The sequence below is a fragment of the Artemia franciscana genome, chromosome 9 (assembly GCF_032884065.1).
Source record: "Artemia franciscana chromosome 9, ASM3288406v1, whole genome shotgun sequence".
NCBI lineage: Eukaryota > Metazoa > Arthropoda > Branchiopoda > Anostraca > Artemiidae > Artemia > Artemia franciscana.
The window spans coordinates 2,424,833-2,442,627 of NC_088871.1; the positions used below are offsets into that span (position 1 = coordinate 2,424,833).

General features: G+C 31.6%; 1 protein-coding gene across 1 annotated transcript in view; it reads left to right on the plus strand.

Annotated features, from left to right (window-relative positions):
* The window catches only part of LOC136030874 (semaphorin-1A-like), a 380,467-nt gene that overhangs the window by 290,708 nt on the left and 71,964 nt on the right, over window positions 1-17,795 (plus strand). The window contains exon 12 of the mRNA XM_065709948.1: window positions 4,514-4,659. Within this exon, the coding sequence (XP_065566020.1) occupies window positions 4,514-4,659 (146 nt within the window). The remainder of the gene's footprint in view (window positions 1-4,513; window positions 4,660-17,795) is intronic.

The window sequence follows — 17,795 nt, forward strand, 5'->3', positions numbered from 1 at the left end:
AAACATGTGTTGTATATGATTGTGCCCTTTTGGCCAGTAATTTTTATGCAAATTATAATGAAATCCAGGCAATTAAGTATAAAGCAGTTCGGTTCTTGGAGGATTGTGTTACAAGTTGTTAACACTGGTGCGTCAATGTTCGAATGCTATTGCGCAAATCTATTTCTTGGATGTATTGTCCAATAATTCTGATAGCTGCTCCTATCCTGCTACGAATGCGGATAAGCTGATATGTGAGCAGAGAGAAATATAGTAAGGTCAGCCCATGTGTTTCCTCCTCTGGAACAACCTCTGACAGCATTAGGTGCTCTGAAACAGTTTCTTCATTTAATTCACAGACCAAAAAGTCTCTCCCTAGTCGAGAAGCAGGGTAAGATCAGGTTGCTTCTTAAGGTCATGGTTCAGCGACCTAGTTATTTAATAATTGGACTGCTTCGCATAGGTCATTCGTCCTTCTAGTAGTGGGTATGTTTATTTCATTGTTTTTTTTTTGTAAATTGATGAAAATAAAGGAAACTATCTGTCAATTTACGAATAAGTTTTTCCAATTGTCATTTGCGAAGATATTAAGATGAATATTCCACGAGTGTAGTAAATCTTGTTAAATTGAAGTTTCGACTCTTCGATTTCCTTGCAATATTTTGGCAGTTTCATAAGACCCCGTCATGTTTGTAATTTAAAGTAAAGTTGTAAAATTGAACAGTTTGAAGACGATTATTTTGTGTTTTGAACTCACACTATATTTTTTTCAAGTCAAAAGTCCTTTAACAATGCTTAATATTAACTACAGTGTAGGGAATAAATTTGTAGCATAAACAATTGCTTAAAATTGTTTTTTTTTTTTTTGTTTTTTTTTAGTTATGTGTTTTAAAATCAAAATATATTTGGTTTTTTTTTGCTTTTTTTTGTCCTTTTTTTTGTAATGACGTGCAATGTCAACTGATGTGTGGGTAATAAAGTTTGTACTGTAAAATGGGATTTTGCTTAAAGTAAATAAATATAGTTTTAGGATTTGGCAATTTGAAGCTGATATGCTAGTTATAAGAGCTTGTCACAATTGTATTTTTGAATCAGGACAGATGCAAAGGGAAAATTTGGACATCTTTTAAATTAATTACATAAAAAAAACTAGTTTTTTTTAACTGAAAGTAAGGAGCGACATTAAAACTTAAAACGAACAGAAATTACTCCGTATATGAAATGGCTTGTTCCCTCCGCAATCCCTCCCTAATTACGCTAAAGCTTTTAATTGTTTTAAAAAGCAGAATTGTGGCAAAGAGTTAAACTTTAGCGTAAAGATTTTGGTCACTTAAAAAGGGCACTAGAACTTTTCATTTCCGTTAGAATGAGCCTTCTTGCGACATTCTAGGACCACTTGGTCGATACGATGACCCCTGGAGAAAAAAAAAACAAAAAAAACAAATAAACACGCACCCGTGATTTGTCTTCTGGTAAAAAATACAAAATTCGACATTTTTGTAGATAGGAGCTTGAAAATTTTGCTATAGGGTTCTCTGATACGCCGAATGCAATGGTGTGATTTTCGTTAAGATTCTATGACTTTTAGGGGTGTTTTCCCCTATTTTCTAAAATAAGGCAAATTTTCTCAGGCTCGTAACTTTTTATGGGTAAGACTAAACTTGATGAAACTTATATATTTAAAACCAGCATTAAAATGCCATTCTTTTGATGTAGCTATTGGTATAAAAATTCCATTTTTTAGAGTTTCGTTTACTATTGAGCCAGGTCGCTCCTTACTACAGTTAGTTACCACGAACTGTTTGATAACAATGTATGATGACAAACAATGTATGATGACAAACTAATATGAACTACAAACTGAGAAAACCTATATAGTTCATTTTGATTTTGGCCTACATTAGTATGCTTTATGCTGAAGAATATATTATTGCTGTTTAAAAGGGGGGAAGAGATTAGCATAGCGAATTGAAAATAGAAACTCTTGGTTTCCTAGAATTGTTGGGTTCTTTCCCCACTTGAGAATTTATGATCGGATATCAAATCAGCAATCCGATGAAGTTGATGGAGCGGGGAATATTGTGATTGAGGGAACACGCTTTTCACTCTCACTCTCTGGGTGTGAGAGGGAAATTTGTAAAATGAATGGACATGGAAAGGAAAGGTTTTCAAAGGTGACTATACCTTTCCACTTTGTTAAATTAGTTTTTAGATCTTGCCAAAAAGATTTTCATCAAAAGATTAAAAGTATTAAAGTTAGGGTAAATATAATGAAGCTTTTGAGCTGACCTACCTTTTTCATTAAGTTAAGTGAATAAAAAAATTTAAAAACCGAAAAGGGAATTCAGTTTCAGAGGCTTCTTTTCGTCGTAGTTATATCTAGCAGTCACATTTTCCGGTGTGTGCACTTAGAAAACTTTTTCCTTTGAAAACTAATTCACATTTATTTTGATAAAAAACTTATTTTTCTGAAAACGTTAGGTTAACTGCATTTTACCTGTGTTGTCCTTTGGAACCGTCTGTAGTATATATAGCTAATTGTTTTCACTACTACCTTTACCAAAAATTATGAATTGCACTTTATGACAGTGGGAGACTGTATTCTAGGCCTGTTAGGAAACTATGCGTAATAATGAACTCGGTAAATATATCAAGATAAATATGAAACATTAATGTTACTATTATATTAAATATAATAGCTCTCAAAAACTTGCCTAGCTTTCATAATAATACCAACACAAGGAAGCTAGGGGTACAGAAACCCTCAAAACACAGTTTAGGAGACTGGTAGATTCCGATCCTCTACTAAAAAGTTGGGTTAACTCTATTCTACTTATGTTATTCCCTGGAACCGCTACTCTACTATATATAGCTAATTGTTTTCACTACTATCTGTACCAAAAATTGTGAATTGCACTTTATGACAATGGGAGACTGCATGCTAGGCCTATTACGGAACTATGCGTAATAATGAATTCGGTAAACATATCAAAATAAATATGAAAAAATGTTATAATTATATTATATATAAAAGCTTTCATAAACTTGCTAGGGGTTACATATATGAATGTATCATATGCATTGATAATAGCAATATTATTACTATTATTAAATAGCAATAATAAAAAATAAATTACAAAAATAGTAATAAATAATAGATATTAGAGATTATGGACGAAAAATAAAGAGTAGCCGTAGAATTGTTAAGTCTGACAGGTTAATTCCTAGTTTAAAAATTCCGTTCTAGCCTTATCTGACTTGACATTTCAATCAGAAGTCGTTAGAGTATGATCTTTTCTGTTGTAAGGGAAACTTACAATTGGCACCATTACTTCAATGATTTTCTAGAAATATGCGTAATAATGAACTTGGTAAATATATCGAAATAAATAGAAAAAATGTTAAATTATATTAAATATAACAACTTTCATAAACTTGCTAGGGGTTACATATATGAATGTATCATATCATTCATAATAGCAATATTATTACTATTATTAATTGTAATAATAAAAAACAAATAATAAAATAGTAATAAATAATAGATAGTAGAAATTAATGGACGAAAAATAGATAGTAACCGTAGAATTGTTAAGTCTAACAGGTTAATTCCAAGTTTAAAAATTCAGTTCTAGCCTTAGCCGACTTAACTTTCAGTCAGAAGTCTTTGACGTATGACCTTTTTTATTGTAAGGGAAACTTACAATTGGCACCATTACTTTAAAGGTTTTCAAGAAATAGTAGACAAGCCGATTGAAACATTTATTTTAGCAAGAGGTCGCACAATTTTGGGGCTTGGGATACACTTCGTTCATCCAGAAATTAAATCTATGAATAAAAAAGTTACATAGTAATAAATAATAAAAAAAACAAAACTACGGAACTCGGTTCCAAACGAAGACAATTAAAAGAATAGTTACGAAGACGATTGTAAGGGTGACAACTGGTGTGTATCTTATAACGGCACATGTTTCGGATGGTTCCGTCTTGCTTTGCGCAGTTTCTGCCACACTTGACACAGTTTCTATCCCGCTTGGCACTCTTCCACCTCTTTTGATACGCGCCACCTGATATACGTAATTTCTGAAAGTGGGTGCCCCCTTGATCTATCGCCGTCAAAATTTTTACATTGTACCTACAGTGCTCTTTGATTGGTACTCTATCCCACAATTATGATTTAAATACCTCCTTACTATTCTGTGATGGTTTCATTATATTTTTATTTTATGGTTTATATGTATATTTTATTATGGAATCTTAAGACTCTTAGAAAACGACGTGTGTATGCATTTTTGGTTTTCTGTCTTTTGTTAGTTTGAATTTTGTTTTTCTTCGCTGTTTATCGTATTTGTTTTTGTTTATTTATTTATATTTGTTTATAATACTCCGTACTTTGTGTTTTTTATACTTTACGGGTAATAAAGTTCATTGATTCATTCATAACCTCTTGATCTTTCAACTAATTATTCTGTTGATCACTTTCAAGGTATGTTTTCTTTATTCTAATAATTTCAAAATGAGTTGTTTTTTTTAGGTTCCTGAGCCTCGCCCTGGACAGTGCGTAAACGACTCTCAGACACTACCAGACATAACCTTGAATTTTATCAAGTCTCATCCTTTGATGGACGACTCAGTGCCGGCATATTTAGGAGAGCCACTTCTGATAAAAACTGGCATACAGTAAGTTTAAAATAAAACCTTAAATAATATAATAATTTATTTAAAATAAAATAAAGTAAGTAAAAACTGGCATACAGTAAGTTTAAATAAAGCTTTAAATAATATAATAATTTATTTAAAATAAAATAAAAAAATAAAGTAAATAAAAACTGGCATACAGTAAGTTTAAACTTTAAATAAAATAATAATTTATTCAAAATAAAATAAAAAAAAATAAAGTAAATAAAAACTGGCATACAGTAAGTTTAAAATAAAACTTTAAATAAAATAATAATCTATTTAAAATAAAATAAAAAAATAAAGTAAATAAAAATTGGCATACAGTAAGTTTAAATGAAACTTTAAATAATATAATAATTTATTTAAAATAAAATAAAGTAAGTAAAAACTGGCATACAGTAAGTTTAAATGAAACTTTAAATAATATAATAATTTATTTAAAATAAAAAAAAAATAAAGTAAATAAAAACTGGCATACAGTAAGTTTAAAGGAATTTCTATGAATGTTTGAAGCTATCGCTCTTTTCCAGAAACTTTAGCAAGATATCGTTACGTCATATGGGGAAAGGACACCATTGAAAGCATTTTTTTTGAAAATTTGCATATAACTTTAGTCATGTCACTTTCGATTCTTACAAGTGACAATAAAACTTTTAGTTTCCAATCAAATGAGCCACCTCCTAAGTTTTTTATAACTATCGGTTCTATACAAAGTGACTGAAGAAATATTGTTAGCAAATTCATTAAAGCCACATGACTCTTTACTAAGATTTTTAGAACGTGTCTTAAATTTTTGGTTACTATGGGTATATGCTTTGCTAGGTTGCGGTGGACACCGCATCTATGATTACCATTTTTTTACTACTTTTTTTTCGTAGTCAATTGAAGTTTGCTATACCTACAAACAATGTTTACAGAGAAAGGAGGGGGCTTCGGGCTGTAGCCTTCCCCATAAAATATTAAAGTTTTTACTATTTTTCCGCAATTTTGTATACTTTACGCATACTCATATAGTCGTGTATTATATTTTTAATCTATACCTCCTCCCTGCCTAACTTCTTACTCCTGATAAAGGAAGTATTACTAAAAATACACCCAAGGACATTCAGCTGTAGATGTGTCGATGCTTACCTTTTCACGCTTTCCATGGAATTTCAGGGCTTCAGGTGTTTAAGAAAATGCTGATTATAATCAGTAGAAATTAAAGAGTAAACTAAACATGAGAATATGCTTCTGGTAGATGCTATATTGACTTGTTGATGAGTCGATGGTTCAACTTTTACAATTCAAAAACTAGCTGAAGATAGTCAGTGGGAAATAATGAAGAGCAATAGATATTTTTTCTATAGGAAATAGTTAAGGCATGTAATCTATGGGGTTATCTAGTTTTGTTATGTGAAAATATTTGCTTTGAATTGTACATGAGTCGATGCTTCCATTTGCACACTTCCCATTTAGTCTCAGGCCTTCAGGTGTTTGCTTTAAGAAATTACTGATAATAGTTATATATATATATATATATATATATATATATATATATATATATATATATATATATATATAACACGAGGGAAAAATCCGCAAAAAAAAATCTAAAACTGAAATATTGCAAATACATTGAATCTGGACTAACTTATAGATGAGTTGATTCTTCAGGTTACACGATTCAAAAATCACCTGATGGTAAATAATGGGAAATTAAGAGTTAATAAAGAGCAAATAATACCTTATTTTTGGTACATAGTTTCGTCCATAGTAAGTAATTGAGGCATGTAATCTATGGTTTTTTTTTATAATTTTTGTACTATAGAACTTGTGTATAAATTGTTTGTGTGTACCCCAACCCCCGTTTAACTCAACCCGATCAACCCAACCCATTTAATTCAACCCAGTCCCCATCCAACTCAACCTCCCTTCAATTCAATCCAATACAGCTCAACCCCATTCAATAAATGGGCTGGGGTTGACCACATTTAAAAGAAACTTACTAATAAAATAGAAGTACTAACATTATACTCCTTATTTTATGCTCTTACCAAATATCATGATCGCTTTTCTGACAATGCTCAACCCCCCCTCCCCTCTAATATATATATATGTATATATATATATATATATATATATATATATATATATATATATATATATATATATATATATATATATATATATATATATATATATATATATATATATATATATATATATATATATATATATATGCAATATATATAACCACCTTTGGAAGTGTTATCTTAAAATATGGTGACAATTAGCATGTTAAAAGTGCTAACCTACATTTATTTATTGAAAATTTAATATGCCTTTGATACCATAATATTTTTTTCAAGTATAACGTTTGAACCTCGGGGCTTAAAATCAACCCCCGTTTAACTCACCCTTACCCCAACCCCCGTTTAACTCACCCTTACCCCAACCCCCGTTTAACTCAACCCGATCAACCCAACCCATTTAATTCAACCCAGTCCCCATCCAACTCAACCTCCCTTCAATTCAATCCAATACAGCTCAACCCCATTCAATAAATGGGCTGGGGTTGACCACATTTAAAAGAAACTTACTAATAAAATAGAAGTACTAACATTATACTCCTTATTTTATGCTCTTACCAAATATCATGATCGCTTTTCTGACAATGCTCAACCCCCCCTTCCCTCTAATATATATATATATATATATATATATATATATATATATATATATATATATATATATATATATATATATATATATATATATATATATATATATATATATATGCAATATATATAACCACCTTTGGAAGTGTTATCTTAAAATATGGTGACAATTAGCATGTTAAAACTGCTAGCCTACATTTATTTATTGAAAATTTAATATGCCTTTGATACCATAATATTTTTTTCAAGTATAACGTTTGAACCTCGGGGTTTAAAATCACAACGGTAAATTCAAGGTTTTTTTCCCCATCAGATTAGTCCTTGACGTTGATTTCTTGAAATAGCATCAGAGGCATAAATGTCTGATATTTGAAGTTCCAACGAAGCTGTTAACAATTCCAAACGGTTTTTGGATCGATAACAAATGTACCATTTCTTCGTTAACAAATATGATTTTGCAGGTTTTACAAAAAAAAACTGCATATTTTATTTCCTAAAATATTACGAAATTGTCAGATGTTCCCTTTGGTTTTGAGTCAAACGTTTTGGCCTTATCTCATAAAATTAAATATTAAAAAAACTAGTTTTTTTAAACTGAATTAAGGGGTGACATTAAAACTTAAAACGAAAATAAATTACTCCGTGTATGAAAGGGGCTGTTTCTTTCTCAACGCCCCGCTCTTTACGCTAAAGTTTGACTCTTTCTCTCAATTCTACTTTATTAAACAGTAAAAAACTTTTGCCCTAGGGTTCTCTGATACGCTGAATGTGATGGTGTGATTTTCGTTAAGATTCTATGACTTTTAGGGGGCGTTTCCCCTTATTTCCAAAATAAGGCAAATTTTCTCATGCTCATAACTTGTATGGCTAAGACTAAATTTGATGAAACTTATATATTCAAAATCAGCACAAAAATCCGATTCCTTTGATGTATCTTTTAGTATAAAAATTCTGTTTTTTAGGGTTTCGTTTACTATTGAGCCGGGTCGCTCCTTAATACAGTTCTTTACCACGAACTGTTTGACTATTTCAACATTCAGTTCTTATTAATTATGTCTACTAGTGTATTGCGCCACCAAATTCGGTCATAAAGGAGTACAATGTTAACATAGAGACAGAGTCTTGTTCCCTACTCTTAGGGATACATTTGAAGTCAGTGGAGGAATATTTATAGAGAAAAGTAGATAATGAGGTTTCTATGGCCTTTTTGTAAGCTGTAGAGAATGATTTTGAAACGCTGCGAACATTTTGTTAATTTGAACTACGTTTTATTGAAGGCGAAAAATATACTTTGCAACAACTATAAAAGAAGTTATCTTTTCTAAAGCTATTATAATCTCAAGATTTTTGTTTACTTATCCAACCCTACTTACCTCAATGAAGGAATATCTACAGATGAAAAAGAGTAAGGGCCTACCGAATCTTTGGCTGTGTGCCATATTAGATCTTGGTTGCTCCCGAGCAACTCCCCTAAATCTCTTGAAATTTTCAATGAATATCTTCTCTACTAAGTGACAGTTGAAACATCGTCTCTAATATTGAATTACCAAGGACAGTGAAAATGACATGTGATCTATTGGTTAAGTGGAAACTTGTACAACTTTATGCATCTTAAAAAATTGGGAATTAAATTTTTAATGAACTAGACATCTGTACGTAGCTTGCAGTTTTTGGTTGTAGCAGGCGCCAAATTTAAAATAAAGAAACGTGGGTGAGAAATCAGCTAAAACATATAGCACCAAACAGGTTAAGAACCAAACAGTGTAGCTTTCGATTGAAGGTGTAGTTGTCTTTGGGGATCAAAATATTATTAACCTTTGAATTGTTACGGAATAAATGCATTGTCATATTTAGTTAATAAGTTTTGCTTATTTATTTTTACAGTTCAACATGGCAATACTGATGAAAATGCGGTACTACCGCAAGAACTTCATAATTTTGAAACAGCAAAATGAAAAATCGTTGACAATTGTGGTTTCATGAATGATTTTTTTTCTAATTAAATTTTTTTATAAACAAAAAATTACTAAAACCGCCCCCAAGAGGATACAAAAAAGTACTTGAAAAGTAATTTGCTTCCTGTGAGTGTTAGGGTGGCTGAGCATATCCCACAGTTTAAAAAAGATCAAAAGAGTATTTATTGGGGAATTTGTTATTTTTGAGGGGATTTGAATAGGCTATAAGATGGGAGAGAGGAGTGGTTTGAAGGGGTTGGGGTGTGGGGTGGATGGAGTTTTATTTGGATGGTGGTGTTACCCTGGGGGTGTTTGAGAGAAGGTGATTGTCTTTTTTTCTTTTTTTTCTTTTTTCATTATTATTTTAATTAGTCTAGGATGCTTCTAGGAATATTTATATAGGTTTTAATTATTTTTATTATTATTATTAATTTAGGATTCCTTTAGGAATGTTTATGTAGTTAATCGCTACGCGTTAGCAAAATTTAAATTTTTCCCTGGCGTAGTGATTTATATCTGTAATAGTTTATATTTTTGTTTATTATGTAAATAAAAATCAAAGTCAGTAATAATAATATAAAATAAAAAAATAATTAGATAAATAAAAAATTAAAATTACATAACCAAAATAAAATAGACCTAAGATGGATCCATGGGGTAAAAAAAAATACTTCAATTTCAATACCTGAGTACTTTAAATGTGCATTTTAATGTGTGCGGGCTGATTTAAACATTCTGTCATTTAGGGACTTACTCTGACCAACTCCTAAGCAGGAGACAAAAAAAAGGTGCTTTAAAATTACGATTTTTCGATTATCCCTGGAAGTTTGGAAGGCACGGGATTCCCCTCCTAAAGAGGATTCAGTGTCTGCATGTAAAAAAACCTTGCGTAGATATAATGCCAAAATGAAAACGACCCTGGGTTGCAGGGATGTTTCAGTATTTGTTTGATTTTATATTTTTGTAGGGGTGTCATCTTATCAATTCAGTTGCGAAGTGGCTACAGTGTAAAAATAAACATAGTTTTGTTTCCTTTTCTAAACGGCTTACTTCAGTGAATGAATATTGACAGAGGAAAGTGACTGTTGGCTTATAGCATGTTTATATGACCTTTGGTGTTAACTAAGGAGAACAACTTGCAAGCTCCTAGATCCTAAAATGGGAGGGTATGTAGTGAAAGTAAGAAAGTAGAAAGTATTTAGTATTCTGAAACACAGATACATATGGGTAGTTATTAGGATTTTCTTCTGGGGAGGGAAAAGGGCATGAAAACGTGAAAATATGAATTTTCGGGCGACATTTTTTCCACTTTTCCTGGAGACTCCTTTAAACACATTCATAAAGGAGTGGGTTTTCCTCCCTCTCCCCTCCTTTTGTACAAGAGTGTATATAAAAATTAATTTGGTCATGTCAAATACATTTGATGATATATTTTCCACGGTTACAAATTACGTCAAATTCAGTTACGAAGGGAGATTTTTGTTTCCTTATCCAAGAAAGAATGCTTAAATTAATGAAACATTTTTGACAAAAGGGGAGAAAAAAAGCTCCCTGTGTTGGGGGGAGAACACCCTTCCGTCAATGAAAAAATTAAAATTCCTATGTTCTTCCAATTTCATCTAAAAATTTTTATTTCTCATATGATACGCCTAAATTTGGTTGTTATTTTTTTAATTGTACTTCTTCTTCTCGTTTTGGAATTTTAACCATCCCTCGGTATAGAGTCAAATATAAACATTATATATATATACATATATATATATATATATATATATGTATATATATATATATATATATATATATATATATATATATATATATATTATATATATATATATATATATATATATATATATATATATATATATATATATATATATATATATATATATATATATATATATATATATATATATATATATATATATATATATATATATATATATATATATATATATATATATATATATATATATATATATATATATATATATATATATATAGAAAGGAGCTTACCGTATCTTTTGTCCTCCCGCGTATGGGACAAAAGATTTTTTTTACAAAAAAAAAGAAAAAAAAAACAGATTTATTCTAAGCGCCAAAATGATTTTTGGTAGCACGGTCATCTTGACATTAAGTTTGTACCTTTTTTGCGTTTAGTGTTCTTTGATGTTGGATGTTAGAAGCGTAGTCGTTGCTATTGTCATATTTATTATTTTCAGTCCACTTTCTCCCTTTCTCTTGCTTAATTTAAGACATTGGGTAGAAATTTGAAACAAATTATGTTGTTTGTGGTGGTTGTTTTGTTGGTCAAGTACTTTTCCAGAAAAACTTCCTTAGAAATATATCATAGAAAAATATTTTGTCATGGAGAAATTCAATAAAAACTGGATTTTAATAAATATGAATCCTTACTGAAAATCCTGTTGTTGCCGGCTATCTCCATCTGATATATCTTTTATTAAAAAACTCGGCTTAGAAATTTTATGATGATCAGGTTCCATATTTTCTCTGTAGCAATGGATTTGAATAGAATCAATGACCCCCATTTGAGAATAAAGGAGGATCATCCCGTTAAATGTTCAGCCAATAAAGAGACAGGAATTGGTAGCAAGGGGAAACATCATGATTATAGATGTATTCAGCCAAAAAGAATTCTTCAAAAGGCGATGTCTTCTGGTATAAATATCGGGATTCTACACATTTTCACCACTTTTGTCCCCAGGGAGATTGCCCTAGGGACAACGTGCTAAATTGATGTAATTTTTGCATACACTTGCTTGGTCTCTTCATTAAGTGAAGGATCATCATAGGGCCTATGTTTGCACTGATCAAAGGCTAAGTTGAAACACTGTCTGGTTAATGCGAAAATTCTGATCAGGACAAAAGCATATTATCTTAATAAATACGAATCGTTCTTGGAAATTCTATTGCTGTCAGCTATCTACATCTGATATAATCTCTACAAAAAATATAAAAAAGCATCCAAAATTTGAGACTTTTTGTTCCGTTTTTACGAGCTGGACACAAATTTAGGGCCGCGGTTAACCCCCCTAAAAGTCCCGAACAGTTGAAATATACCTACGATAGACTGCCTTGGGAAGAGACAGAATTTTTTTTTTCGGTTTTATCAAACATCATGATAATAGACATATTCCGCCAAAAGTGATTTTTCAAAAGATCAAAAAATCATAATTTTGCTCATTTTCACTATTTTTGATTTTAAATAGATCTTATTTTAAATAATTGATGTATCCATATTACCTCCATATCACCCAACAGTACTTTCGAATCTTAGTTGTATCTCTCAAGTCCTTATATGTAGAGACTTTGTGTACTTGAGTTGACACATAGCAGAAGACTGTGACTAAGTATTAAATATAGTATATACTAATATACTAATAATATACTTAAATATACTAAGTATTAAATAAAATTGAATTAAAGTATTAAATTTTGACTTATGAAGCTCTCAGTTATGAAACATGAATAAAAATGAGCAATTAGAATCAACTTGTAATAAAAGTGCTCGTTTTCAAGTTATTAGATTGCCCTAGGGGCACCGTGCCAAATTGACGGAATTGTTACATACACTTGCTTAGTCTCTTCCCTCGATTAGCTAAAGAAACATCCTATTTCCGTTTTTTGACCTGATCAAAGCCTAAGTCGAAACAGTGTAAGTTTAATGCGAAAACCTTGATCAGGGCTAAAGAATATCCGGGTCACAGAACTGAAGAGTGTTTGCGCAAAAACACCTGTCAGAAGGAACTAAAGTTTGGTCTGATTCATTTGTTTGATTTGGTTTGAATTCGTTGATTGCAGAAACTGGGCAATCATTTTTTTTTTTTTTTTTTTTTTTTTTTTTTTTGTCTGCCTTAACCAAGATAACAAATTTGCTCTAGAAATATTTGTGCTTAAACAGATGAATATGATCCTAACCAAGGTAAGGAAAAGGGCCACAAACTGTAATCGTATATATCGCCCTTTAGTATGGAAGTGATGGCTTGGTGCGTCCTTCATGCGTGTTGACAGAAGCACTGAGATATATTTGTTCAAAATTGTGTGGCCAGGCGTTGACATATTCGGCGCATTTGGTGCTTTTAGGAAGTGTTAGTCTACCGTATTTTGACTTGCGACCACCACTATAATTGTCATTATACATATTTTTGGAAAAGGATAAAGATCATTCATATCCTGTCATGGTGCGTAGGGCGTCGATTTTCGCTGACTTTTTTGAAAGCAGACTTTTTCTTTGCAGAGACAGGTAGCAAGTCTGTCACTTAACATAGCAGCAGCTGGGGTTGAACCCTGGTCCCTGTATTTCCAAGTAGAGCTCAATCCACTGAACCGCCACATGATTTTATTGTAGTAAATAAAATCCTGCTCAGTAAAATTTCCAAATCCATTGTCTGTATGGTTTAGCACTGCAGTTGAAGAGATAGCTTTAAATTTCATCTTTTGGACTGGGTTTCTGGCTAGCAAGAATGGAAGGGCAACGAGCGAAAAAGTAACTGTTGTAACACTACAGCCCAAACAAGGAGCTTGGTGTTAAGTAAAGCTTTGAGCATGACAAAATTAGAAAAAATAAAGTATAATAAAGCTAATGAAAAGAAGCATAAAATAAACTCCTCGAAATAAGTATCCAAACATACTGTACCGCTTCTTTTCACAAACAAGCTTGCAATAATGATAGAGTACATATTTTTCTAGTTTCCTTTATTTATTTTCATATTTTCCCAGTTTTCTTATATTCTTATGCCTCACATATAAGCTGATTTAGCCATTTTCTAACTTTTATTAAATCAAACTGTAAAGCGCAATTTTAAAGGTAGGCGCTAGTGAGGTCTGTTTGTTGTATAGTAGGGTATTTGCTGGCATAGTGTTATAGTAGGTTATATAGTGGGGTACAGTACAATATGTGCTTGGAAACATGTGAAGGACAAAATATTTGAGGTTCAATATATTTTTGAAATTTTATTCAAAATAATTTCAATATAATTTTGAATTCTGGTAGCGTAGATTTTCCGTAGCTATTTGATGTACATCGGGTGGAGGAGAGTAATCAAATGGGATAAGTTACCCTATTATTGGGCGTTGAAAGGTGCTTGTCAAAACCATCGCACGGATGAAAGATTAATGAATGCTGAACAATTGACATTTAACTAAGTTGCAAAATCACGCTCGTAAGACTTTCTTGCAGATAAAAGCGAAATAATTACTTCCCACTGTCGTTTCTAACCATTTTCAAACGTTGATTATATTTTTAGCACGTGCAAATGGAAAACGTGCTGTGTATTTTGGAAATCTTCAGATGAAAAGTATTCTATCGTTAGTTTGTTCTTTCTAAATCGAGGGACCCTTCTTGAAAGAAGGAACCTCTGTTTTTTCCCTCTTGAGCTGTAAGAGATCGTTAAATTTTCTTTGGCTTCTTTTCTTGTATTTCCTAAAGCAGGCTGATCTCTTTTGAACTTGTTTAGGAGTTTTTTTTTTTCAGTCATTGTTTTGTTGTTTCACAACTCTTTGCTTCTGTCTTTTTCTCTACTCATTTTCTCTGTGTTCTAAAATGAAAAAAGTGTTGTTGTTTAGCTTTGTATTAATTTGGATAATAATGACTTGTTCCACATATTTAGTGGTCGTGTTTTAATTTAATTTCTAATCATTGTCTAAATAATGCTGGGAAAACCGCCGCCCCCATCATGGAACATTCTCTTCTCTCATGAGAAATTGCTCCTTGGAAAGATACTCCCACGTAAACCCTTCCCCCCGAACCCCAAACTTTTAATTTTTATTTGAATGAGCCCTCTCGTGACATTCTAGGACCACTGAGTCGATATGATCATCCTTAGAAAAAACAACAAATAAACACACATCCGTGATCTTTCTTCTGGCAAAAATTCCACACTTTTGCTGATAGGAGCTTGAGACCTCTACAGTAGGTTTCTCTGATACGCTGAATCTGATGGTGCGACTTTCATTAATATTCTATGAATTTTATGGGGTGTTTCCCCCTTTTTTCCAAAATGAGGCAAATTTTCTCAGGCCCCTAACTTTTGACTTTTGAAGTTTATATATTAAAAATCAGCATAAAATCTGATTCTTTTGGTGTATCTGTTGGTATCAAAATTCCATTTTTTAGCGTTTTGGTTACTACTGAGCTTGGTCGTTACTGTTCGTTACCACAAACTGTTTGATAGATTGTGTGAAAGTTTTTAAGGTTGGCTATCCTTGTCTTTCTACGGTAGAATAAAGCAAATGAATTTCAAGCAGGGGCGAGTCGTGGTACTCATTTAAGCAGTATCAGAGGCAACGCTATAGCGTTGCCTATATTAAAGGTGTACTCATTTAAGCTGTATTTCAAGCAATATTAACATATTGTTATTATATCTTCCCCGAGCAATTGAGACACCATTTTTTTTTTACTCATTTAATTTTTCTCAAGTTTTTTTTTTTTTAAACTAACGCATTGGTAGAAGTAAACACCTTTTTTTTCTTTTTTTTTTTCGCAATATAAGCCCAGTATACTGGGCTTCCTGCTTTTATTGTGATATATATTTTTTAATATTTTTTATTTGAAGAAAAAAAACTAATTGGAAGAGAGACCAACGAGAATTGGAAACATACGAGAATCAGATCTTCGGCAATTTTATACAGGAAGATAGGGACTAAAAAACGCTAGCACCAATTAGAAAAATTAAAGAAAATTTGGTATCTGATAATTTTTTATTTTATTTTTAAGAATAATTTAAAATCAAAATTTTGTTAGCACAAAGTAAGCCTAGGTTAGCTTGGGGGAATGTTGGTAGGTTAAGCAGGCTAGTTGACTCTATGATGGTGGGCCTACCGGTGACAAAATTCTGCTTTCTTCACCCTTTCCTCCGTTTTAAAGCCTGAAAAGACATATCTGTTACATTCTAGGGCAAACAATCACCCAATGCTAGATGGCGTTGGTCATTATTCTTTTTAGCCCACAGTTTCCACTCTTTTAAATTTTTGTGCTCTTTGCAAGTGACTTTGGCACTTTAGCATGGGTTTAACAAGAAATAAAAAACCAGTTTTTTTATCTGTATTAGTTGAAGCTGCAAAATGCAATGTTAAAGCAAAGCACGAGTAGAGTCTGTGTATTTCACAGACCACTCTAGCTTAGTCTCCATTGGCTAGTTTAAAAGAGAAAATGCGCCCAAATACGCGGTCGCGCTAGCGCTTTAAATCGCATTTCATGTTTTCACACTTCTGACTTAATCACTAAACACTATTTGCTAAACTCTTTCAAAGAAGGGACCGGCACGGTAATGTACATTACCAGAATCAGAGTGTGATCGAACATCCCTTTTGACAGTTTTTGACAATTACGTCAGAAGTTTCAAAAAGTGTCTGTTACGATGACAATGACAATACACTTTATGTCCTTTGGTTAAAATGCTTCTTTTATCTTCACCCTAACTTAAGACAAAAGTGGTGAAAAATTAATATATCTAGCTCTTTTATTTTTATAATTTTGCTCGGTAACGCTAAATGAGGGTGTTTTTTTTTTTTTTTTTTTTTTTTTTACTTTCTAAGAGACGACTTGATTTTCCTCATTCATCAGTTTTGATTAATCTTTAAGTATAAAAAGAGTCCAGTATTCTGCTGTCAGTCTACATTTGGTAAGACTGTCTACATACACAGACATAGACTACATAGACTGTCTTTGGTAAGACAGTCTACATTTGGTAAGTCAGTCTACATTTGGTAAAAATACGATTTTTTACCAGCTTGCTCTTTAAATTATAAAACTGATACGGATAAAGTAAGTCGTCCAACAAGAGTAATAACAAATTATGAAAATATTGACTGATCACAACTACCCGAAACTCAATTTCGGCTGGTAAATGCAGATATTAATACGTCTAGCCCCCTTTTTCTTCTTTTTTTACTCGGAAACTGAGGAGGTTTTTTTCCTCAAAGACGAAGGTGTTTTCTTTCTTGGCAGTTTGGATTAAACCTTTGATAAAATTTTGATAAAATTCTTTGCTATAGATTTTTAGATACAGAAAGAAATTTGCCCCCTCCTGATGTCTTTTAAGCCCAGTTTATAAAGAAAAGGTTTTAGGTAGTTTACATTTAATATGGTTTAATGTATAAAATTTGATAATTTCTTAACAATATAGAAACAATAACAATAGACAATATCTTTAACAATAGACATAATTTAGAAATGAATGCAAAGAACTTTATCGAAGCTAAAATATTTTCAGTTTACACATTCGTTTGCTTTAACATATTTAATATCTTAAGAATCCTCAGTAAAATTTGCCAAATTGCCAACAATTTTCCTCAGGAATAAAAAATTTCCAGAATTCAACTTTAGCTCTTTCTGAAGGTTTAAGCTAATAGGTTAGAAATTGTTCAATGCCCCATATAAATCAGAAATAACCACATATAAACTTAAATGGATTAGTTAAGTTGTTGCCATCGGTAAAATCTAGTTATTAAGTTGTTAAACAAATCATGGAATAGTTCATCAGTTTTATTAAAGCGAACC